The following is a 10400-nucleotide window of genomic DNA, read 5'->3' as shown; positions in this document are numbered from 1 at the left end:
CACACACACACACACACACACACACACACACACACACACACACACACGGGAAAGTCCCGTGTACATAAACACAATTACACCAGTTCCTCAAAGCACGGCACATTAAATCACTTTGACTCCTTTAATCAAAGGTATTTGGTCAGTTATCTTAAAACCACCAAGAAAGAAGAAGCATAATGCGACAACACACTTTATAATTGAATCCTGACAATAGTTAAGGCACAATAATCTGTGCTTCAAATGCAAACAGAAAAGAATACATTTGGAACATAATACCAGGTAAATTACAATGACAGCAACTTATTAATATTGTTACTGTTGAAGGTTTGTTGACACCAGTGATGTCAGCAAACAAAGGAACCTGCATTTTTAGCTATGATCAGCTGAGAAAGAAACATACGAAAAAGCAGATTTTACATCTGGATTTATGTATGTGAATATATCTTTATTTTTTATGATAAAAGAATAATTGATTGGGCCTACAAGAGAAAGGCATGTGTCCCCAAATTTGCCACTTTGAGCCACAAACTAAAATGGTTTCCTAACAGAGATTTCCTGTTGGTTGTACACTTAAAAAGCTCCCACCGTAACCTGCTGTTTAATCCTCGAGGAAGCCATTATGCTGCACTTTAGAGTCAACTAAAAGTTGGAGAAAATGTAAAAAAATAAAATGTAAAAAATAAAAAAATCGAGTGCTGCTATAACACTTTAGCACAAACATGAGCTAAAGCAGGCCAGAGACGTGCTATAAACACAGTGGCTCACGTCACATCTTCACAACTTGTTTACTACTTACTCACTAACACAGGGCGCTAATTAATGTGTGTCACTTGTAAGGTTTCAGTGGTGAAGTCTGTAAAGTACATTTAGCCTTTTCTTTTCTCAGGTATAGCAAGATGTATTCCATTTTATTTTTCCAGACAGCCTGAAGGGAGATCTGACAATACTGCAGCACAGTTGTTGGCAGGCAGCACTTACTTCTTATCAATCAGAGCTCTGGTTAAAAACCAGCCACGCTCAAAATATCACACCAACAATGTTTCACTGCTCCTGTTTTCCATTAGTTACGAGCAAACCACACGCAGCTCATCTGAGATGTTTCAATGCTGTTAAACAAATAACACACACACACACACACACACACACACACACACACACAGAGAAAAGTTCAACAGCACAGAGAGCTTTAACTCGTCTTACCGTTTCTTTGTTGGGCAGCAGCTCTTTTCGGATCCTGAAGAAGTTTTTGCCGAACTGTCTCAACCCTTTAATGAAGCGCTTCTGCAATTTTTCACAGAGGAGGAAAGAGAGAGAGAGAGAGAGAGAAAAAGAGGCCAGTTAGTATCTGTGAAGTCAGCTCAACTGTAACCGCATAAAGTTACACGCTCACCCCACGACAAAGGAAAGCATTGCTTTCATTCTGTTAGTCTGTGGTCAGGGAGGTTTGATGTGTGTCTAGAAATCTCTGTCGCCATTTAAACTCAAGCCATGTCAGAGCAAAACATGAGAGGAAATGACAAGTAAGTGGAGAGAAAATACAGTCAAAAAAACATCTGATCTAATGTGAGAGCACGGTTGACAGTGTCCATGTTGAATGTTTTGTGAGTGAATAGTGAAAAGTTTAAAGTCAAAGCCTAAACTTGCGAGTTGTAAAGCAGGAAAATGCCTCACTGTGCATGGTGGTTAGATTTCTATTTTTTAACAGCATAGAAAACATGACACAATTTAAAACCAACAAATATAGCCTCGCGTGAGTGAATGGAGATGAACGGCATGATGACAGAAATTGCTACTTCATAACACCGGATTCAATCTGACGTGAAAACTCAATGTGATCACACCACCTCGCGTCAATGAGCACAAAAACAACAGCAGAAACAGATAAAATACGACAAAAGCTGACCAACCTAGTTGCATTTCCTCTCCTTTAAGAGCCACCGACCGCGAGCCATGAAAAGAGCGGAGGCTGAAAACATTCATAACCAGCGAAGCAGACAACCAGCAGATTTACTTTCTTGTTCCAGAGGCGAGCCCCGCTCCTCAGTGATCTCAGCCAACCGTTTCCACCAAGTAACTCCAGCGAAAAGCGGGGAAAAGTCCTCCGGGAGCACGGCGCGAATCTCCACGTCCACAGGTAAGAAGGACAAATTAAGGGGAAAATCCACAATGTCTCCAACGGTACATTGCCCCTTTTTTTTCTCCTCCTTTTCTTTTACAAGCAAGAAATAGCTTGTCACTCTCTGCTCTTCCACTACAAAGGGGAAGGCTTTACATGTGATCTTTCTGCAAGAGAGCCTCTGGTTCGCAGCAGGCTGGAAAACCCGGAGTGGAGTCCTGAGCTTCATGTGAGGGTCGGACACGACGGCGCACATTTCAGCTCCTTCTGGATCCTCTAACACTGCACAGGCGAGGCTCGTGCCTCTACCTCCACACATGGACAAAGCTAGGACACTGTGAGTAAAACTACACCAAATCTGCCTGATTCATTACAAACAGAAACTACAGCAGTCCTTTAAATGTATTCAGAGCTCACGAGCATGAGCACGAGCACGCACACGCACTCAGAGGCACAAACTCTACTAGCAGCCAGCCTGAGAGGGGAGGCAGGCTGAGAGGATTTGTGTGGACAACGTTCTCGGACATGGTGGAAGGAGACAAGCGAGAGGTAAAACTAGACATGGAGTCTCTCTCCCCAGGGTTGGGAGTTAATTTTCCATGGCATGCACGTTATGTAACCAGAGATTGTTTACACGCTGAGAGTTTTGGTGGGGAACAAACGGCAAATTTACAGAAGCAAAACACTGCTGTTGTTATGGAGGGGGACATTACAGGCGAGAAAGACAGACTTATCTCAACAACAGGAAGGAATGACCATTATCTCCATTACGCAAACAAACTCAATAGTCTCGAGCTTTAGGGTCGAACGGTGTAATTGTGAGGGACACAATGTAAAAGTGTAAGTCTGAGTTAAACCAGACTAAATAGTCCAACGTGGCCCGACCACAAGCTAGATGTGACGGAGCTGACAGCCTCATCAGTGACATGAGACAGCAGTTCATTTGCATTAATCAGACCGAAGGTGTAGCGGTTGATTAGCCAGTAGATGGAGCCGTCTCCAACACGAGCTCTACCCCCCCCCCCAACCCCAACATCCTCCAACCACTGGAGGGGTCCAGAGCAGATTACCGTCTGGACTGTCAGTCAAACTTCCACAGAGCCACACTGACCAGTGAGAACGCCACGGCAGAAAGGATCAACATCACGGGGGGCGATGACAAAACTAGGTCAATATTTACTTGAAATATTAGCTTTGTTTGTGTGCAAGAGTTCAAGGAGGATGCAACAATATTTGAATCATCCTGAAGCAGTTAGTCCCGAGTACGACACATTTCAACAATGTGTCTTTAGCAGCCGTGAGGTTAAAGTGCTGCGTCTCAGCATCAGCAGGAAAGGTGAGTAAGTATTCTCAGAAGAGGGAGGCCTTTGATTTCTTTCACACAGAGGGGCATTCTGCTGACTGAACAGAGTGCGGTTTAGATTGAGATTTACTTCCTCGCAGCGACGGCAGCCCTGCTCAATAACTAGACCTGCCCATGCAGCCTGTGTGTCTGTCCTAATTATGTCACCTTAATTATGTTCCCCAACTGTACTATGTCTGTCCGTCCGCCCGTCTCCACAGAGGAGCCGTGTGCATGCTCCCCCCCCTCTCCCTCCTCCCTTCCGTTTTCTTTCTCTCGCTGGTTCCCTCCTCCCCTCTCTGCACATCGGCTCCAGTTTAAGGCTCCATTTCAGCTGCCTGGGCTCACTGCTCTCCAGCCCGGCTAATAAATCATCCGCCAATCTGCTCCCTGAATCGCTCTGCCCCTGCTCCGATTGCTCCAGCCCTCCGTTGCTAGGCAACACAGCGGTGGAGGAGGGGCTGAGAGTGCGAGAGAGAGAGAGGGAGAGGAAGAGAAGGGAGGGGGCTGGGTGGAAGCGCTACTAAATGGCCATCCGCTGTGCAGAGACAACAGGCTTCTCTCTCCGAGTGTGTTCCAGAGAGCTGGCGCTTTTCACCCGCCCTGAGTTTCCTTTAGGAGACTAACAGTGCGCTATTGTGAGGCCGGAGAGGAGACATATAAAAGGGAGGAGGAGGAGGAGAAGAAGAAGGAAAAAAGGATTCAATGGGCCATTGTTGTGTGTGCGCACTTCCTGCTTGAGAGTCGATTGTAGGGAGTTGTAAAACCGGTTGAGATAATGCAGACATATGCACAAAGATGGTATCGCGATGACCAACGGGTGGCGCAGGTGCACACACACACGGGACATAATTCCTGCTAAATGTCATTCCACGACAACACTGACGCAAGACTGTCCAACAGCAAACAAAGCCACTTCCACTCAATATGGAGTCATTATACTTGACTTGTTGTTAAAAGATGACCTTTCAGAGCCTGCCGTGTATAAACCCGGAGGGCCGAGGACAATCGGCCGGCGAGCCGAAAAACCAAAAGGGAAAAAAAAAAACACACCCTCACACACACTGCTGTCTGCTCTGAAATATCAGTTAGTAATAAGATTGGCCACGGGGTGCAGAGAGGAAATCACAACATGCTAGAAGAAGAGAGGGGGAGACCACAGCGGCAGACACTAGACTACCCACGTCCTCTTTGCACTGACATTACACATAAAGACAAACATCTATGTTGAGAAAAATGTATGCAGACATCAAAGGAGATATATGCACTTTGATAAGAAATCAACAAGACAATACTTTGCATTCACCATATATATAAAAACACAAAGATCTTCTGCCAACTTTCAGCAGGCAGAGTAACGTCCTCTGCTGCTTTGCGCTTGCACCGACACAAAAGGTGACAGGAAATTCCAGCACACACCCATCCTGCTATTTAGTTACGAAACAACTCTAAAAAGCATTGCTGGTGCTGCACCTTAAGAACAAACTGTTGACACTAAATCTCTACCGCTGCGGACGAGAACAGCTGGAGTAAAGCTGCTCATCTAACTTTAATATAATCTGCAGCCTGCAGCGGGGGATGCGAGGCGACATGTCGTGTTTCATCTGCCCGCGGTGGTTTTGGTTGAGCAGTGTGTCTTAGGCCCGTAGGCTTTTGTCCGACCACTGGGGGGCCGCTACTCTCTGCCTCGCCCTCCTCCCTCCCTCCCACCTCTGTGCTGTCTGCGGCCTGCTCCACTCATCCATCAGCTGAAGATACAGCCGGAGATGAGCCACGGCACAGCGCAGCTGGCTGAGGAATAGATCGGCCGCCATAGATCGACCGCCCTGTCTCTGACATGGCGACGCACAGCGAGACTGCTGCTGCTTTACCTTGTTTGTATGGCACCTCCTGTTGGCCGATGCATTATTAGCACCACTTATTTACAATCGGGGATGAATGCAGCTTCATGAGGAGACAATTTCATGATATCGAGTTTGCTTTGATGACCTTCACCCCATCTGCGGGTAGGGAAGGTACAGATGACAGAGTATTTAAATAAATAACTTATCCAATAAAACCTATGTATCTGATACTGTTGAGATTTAGGAAAATTATAGCTTAAGATCGCTGAAGGTGGGACAACAGACAGAACCAATGCACCTAAGGCTAGGTGAGAATTTAAGGTTGAATATTTGCGTGAGATAAAAGATGTAATGTAGTTGTTGTATAAGTATATACATTATATAATTTCCATTTTTTTTATTCCTGTCAAAACTTACAATAAAGAATCTGGGTCGTGGAAACTCAGGTGGATGAGTTAGGGTTAAAATGACATCCCTGTGTATAATATAACTAGTGCTGGGCAAATTAACGCGTTAATTTCGCGTTAACGCCTTAATTAATTAATTAACGCCGACAATTATTTTGTTGGCGTTAACGCATTTTTTAATTTTTATTTTATTTTGAAAGTCCGTTGCTCGCTGGCCGCAGTGGAGGAAGTCTGATGCAGCGTGTGGGAGAAGTATAGTTAGATAAACAAAAGCAAGACAAGCTAACAAAAGCCACAGAGAAGTGGATACAAACTGCAGCAGATTAGTATTGATTAGTATTCGCGTCTGGTGTGAACGCACCTTTAGGATCGCAACAATGACAGCATGTATGAGCCTCAAGAATGAGCTAAGAAAGTTAGCGGAAAGATTAATGTGAGACAACATCCGGTTTCTTCAGACGAAGATCCGGTCTTCAGAATAAGATATTTCAGAATAAGATGAACATTACTTTTATTCACATTAAGTATAAAACTACTAAAATATCGTGAGTTAAAGGGAAAATACACCTAAATTGTGGGTAAAGTCTTTATTCTTTGATCGCTGGGTCACCATCATCACCTCTGAGCTACAGCATTATATTGATGAACAGTAGAGCTGCATTCACATGCTCTGACTGTCATGAAGACAGACATTTTTGCTGAAACGTGCTGAAACATTTTATTCCTGTTGCACAGCAGTGGAACGTTTCACATACAGTCACACACTGAGCACAGATAGTGAAGAGATAGAACTGCTGCTGTGTAAAGACAATACTGCTGTTAAAAAGAACCCGATTTGTTTAAAGTCTTTACAAACCAAATGTTATTGACCTTTTGTTCATATAGCAGTACTTTTAAAATAAAAGTGCGCAATACACTACTTTTGAATTCATTATTGAACTTTGCCATAACAATGCGATTAATCGCAAAAAAATCCATGCGATTAATCGCGATTAAAAATTTGAATCGTTGCCCAGCACTAAATATAACACATTTTACAATTATAGAATGAATTAAAAAGAATGGATTTTTCATAAAACATAAAAGGTAGACAATACGTAACAATAGCGATGCCTGTTTACCGTGTAGTTTTTGGTTTTTCATTGCGGTCTGTTCAACTGATAAATAATCCCAAAAACTTGATCCGCCACTTTAAGGATTCTACAATCTTTGATCCGCAACTTTATTAATAACGTGAAACATGTGCAAGCATTTAACATAAACCATGTACCAGAGTGTCCGCAGTGGCACAGGAGTCCCCTAAAACTGTTCATTTATAATCTCTAAGAGGATTCATTTTAATTATCTAATAAATTGATGATCATATCCTGTCAGCTAATTGTGCTTTCATGCTGTTCAACAAGTGCTTATGTAGACAGGAGAACGTCTCAGAGTTGTAACAGTATTGCTATAATAAAGCATCAGCGGAGAAACATTGAACGGCAACAAACAGAAACAAACTGTCTGCTTTTCACTTCAAGTGCTTTTTGTTCCCGTTTTCAAAGAGTTTATTTTTGCCGCTGAGGAAATCGCACAAAAGGACGGGAAGAGAGTGGGCAGTAAGCACCGAGCTTGCTTCTGGTAAAACACACTTAAAGAAGTGGTGTGATGTGATTACACATCTCAGACTGCAGAAACAACAGAGAGACTATTCCACGTCTGACTGTCTGCCCTCAATAACAGATTACATTCCCCTTTTCTCTGTGATTAAATCAACCACTGCTCTACCCTCAGCAGCTGCAAGTAGGTGAGACACCACGGGAAAGTTTTCTGCTGAAATGGTGCTCGTTTTATATTTAAATCATTTGAGATTTTCCTTTGCTAATCTATATATAATCTATATATAATCTATAGTTATCACTTTACTGATGCACAAAACAGGTTGAGTGGTGCTTACAGCAAGGGGATGGTTTTTCCATTTCTTAAAGTCTCACAGTAAGAAGGGGTCGACTGTAACGCATCTCACTGAAGGAAAAGTCTTTTCTGAGCCGGCGAGAAGACAATCAAATTGAAACAAACACTACTCTGCGTCGTCACTTCCTCCATCACAGTCGTGAAACGTCTTACAAATGACCATGGCGGTGGTCTTATGTCTCTGAGGGAGGTGTGTGGGGGCAAATTATAAATATTTTCCTATAGTTAGGGAGCTGCAACGAGGCTCGGGATTATGTGCTTCATGGCAGCAGCTGCAAACGGAGAGAAGAAGAAGAGAGGTGGAGCGGGGCGAGAGAAGTCAAAGGGGGGGGGGGGGGGGGGGGGGGGTGACAAGTGACCCTGCAGACAGGCTGATTCTGTCATTTCAGCTCCGCCGCTGTCACTTTTATTCACATCTCCAAAGGAATGCAGGGGTGGGGTGAAAAAGGAGCAGGAAAGGATAATGAAGCTCGTCCTGGAGGGGATGAGAGGGACGAGGCAGAAGGGGAAGGGGGTGATGAATAAGTGAAGAGCAGCGGGGCTGGTTTCTGTGAATGTGTCAAGGTTGGAGCTACATTTACACCTGTCCCTCAAGGCTGCGGCGTTGAAAAGGCACAACTGGCGATCACTGGGAGAGATGTGTCCTTGGCCGGCCAGAGTCAAGCTGCTGCTTCTCCGGGCTGTGGGGCAGGTGGAGCACTAACGGCCTGCTGACCGCCTCCACCCGCCGACACGAGACATGTCATTTGTATACATTTGCTATGTTGTGGTAAACAGGCAACACCAATGAATCCACCAGGCCAGCATATCGACAGTGTACACCGTTTGTTGGCCGATAATTGACAAGAAATTCTATCACAGAAATGCTAAACTAGGTTTAAAGTCATTTAGATTGATGTGTATTAGATTTTTCCACACATCGATAGTAAATCATTACAGATGAATAACTCTGTAAAGCAACATTTTTCTCTCATTAAAAAGAGCCAGAAGTGAATTTCTGAAGCAATTGCTTAACTGTCTGAATAGAGTTACAGCTCCTACTGTTGAGCCCCGACTGTGCTTCTTTGACAAGTGGTGTGTGTGTGTTAGACCTCCCATCAACACCCCTGGTCTCGCTCTGATCGTCTTCACACAGCAGTTGAACTTGGCGCCAGCAAGCGAACATAAATGAAGGCGAACTCACAACTAGTCCCCAAAAGGACGGCTGACTTAATTCGTTGTGATTCGCGGCGGTCTTGCCGTGAGCTCTGGCTTTATTCAAATGTGCCCATCATGTTCAATTACCAGACAAATACACCCATTCACTTCCAGTGGATGGGAGAGGCTGATTCAAAGCTCAGCAAAACACTGCCGAGCTTCAGCATTACCAAACAATATCAAAGTGGGGAAAATAAAAGGAAGATTCACAGAGGAGGAAAAACTAACAGAAGACTTTTAGTGGTGGAGCCTTGTGTTTTCCTAAGATCTTCAGTCAGATCAGTCGGTTGTATTATCTTTAAAAGGGAGTGTGTGTGTGTGTGCACAAACATGTAGCGCAGTGTGTCATAAAGCATCGAGGCAAAAGCCGCAGCTCTCGGTTGTTTTGACACGGTGTTATTCCTCCTTCCTACCTGTTCATGTCGTGCCGTTTGATCAGGGAGAAGGGCTGCCATTTTCTGATTCTAGCCATTCAACAGCTGTGGTGAAAATCCACATCTAAATTCAAATGGCGGCTAACATTACCAGCCCTCAATCTTTTTCCCTTTGCAGACTTCCACACTCAGGGTTTATTCTGCGGGTGATAAACAGGATGCAGCTGCTCTTGGCCCTCGGAGGGGCTGGAAACTGACGAGTGTTTTTTTTACTGATGCCTTGTGAGCCCCGTTTTAACTCTCTCTCAACAGCTCCCTCTAAAGACACAAAGCAAGCTCTGACCGACAGCAGGTACCCACACAAGAAACACTGCTATCAACTATACAATACCCTGAAATAACTGAAACCCTAGCTGTTGTGTGCGGCGCCTTGTATCTTTGAAATAATCATTTTCCAAGCAGGATGTCTTTGTTATTGCAGTTCCAAAATGAGAAGCACAGTGCGCTTACCACTTCATCCTCAGACCAGCACTTCTCTATCAGTTTGGGAACGGGCTTCTTCACCAGACGCTGGAGAGCTTTCCCTGCATCGTAGCTGCTCTCGTGAAGCTGAGGACCATCACAACAACATGTCAGCTCATAATTCACACACATACAGTAATTAAATCATTTACTAAGGTGCCACAAGAGGGACATTTTGAGCGGATTTGTATTTCAAAAACAGATTTTTACATGGAAGAGTGGCTGCACCTTGTACTAGATATTTTAGAGCATCAGAGGAAATTCTGTGCAAAGAAACCGAGAGCCCGTCTGGACATAAACAAAACGGCGACAAAGGCAATCGCCGTGCAGCTTTAAGCCCTGTGTCGCATTCGATTGGGTGAAACAGGCAGCGCTGGAGCTCTTCCTCTGAGAATAAACAAGCATTACTCATTGGAATTGCAAATAGAGAGGAAGGTCGAGAGACAACGACCTGCCCGCTATGTTAATTTTCCAGTTTATAGAGTCGGAATATAAATTCCCTGTTTATGATGATTGTAATCTCCTTCTTGTGCTTGATTCCTCGGTATTCATTGTCAATGTGACAGACAAATCTCTCATTACGCCTAATGTATTGTAAACCTCTGAGGGTGGGTTCACCGCGGGGGGGGGGGGGGGGGGGGGGGG

General features: G+C 44.4%; 1 protein-coding gene across 3 annotated transcripts in view; it reads right to left on the bottom strand.

Annotated features, from left to right (window-relative positions):
* LOC116382231 (arginine-glutamic acid dipeptide repeats protein-like) overlaps positions 1-10400 on the bottom strand; it is a 26107-nt gene that overhangs the window by 14997 nt on the left and 710 nt on the right. For 2 of the 3 annotated variants that reach the window (XM_031845110.1, XM_031845109.1), the window contains exons 2-3: positions 9744-9842; positions 1201-1281 (exon numbers count right to left, since the gene is read on the bottom strand). In XM_031845110.1, coding sequence (XP_031700970.1) covers positions 1201-1281; positions 9744-9842 — 180 coding nt within the window. Of the gene's footprint in view, positions 1-1200; positions 1282-2011; positions 2195-9743; positions 9843-10400 lie in introns of those variants that run through there. The other variant, XM_031845111.1, reaches the window with a different exon arrangement.

This window comes from Anarrhichthys ocellatus, unplaced genomic scaffold (assembly GCF_004355925.1).
Source record: "Anarrhichthys ocellatus isolate YVR2014 unplaced genomic scaffold, GSC_Weel_1.0 scaffold5, whole genome shotgun sequence".
Taxonomy (NCBI): Eukaryota; Metazoa; Chordata; class Actinopteri; order Perciformes; family Anarhichadidae; genus Anarrhichthys; species Anarrhichthys ocellatus.
The sequence above is the reverse complement of the archived record's forward strand: the minus strand, read 5'-3'. Positions and strand labels throughout refer to the sequence as shown.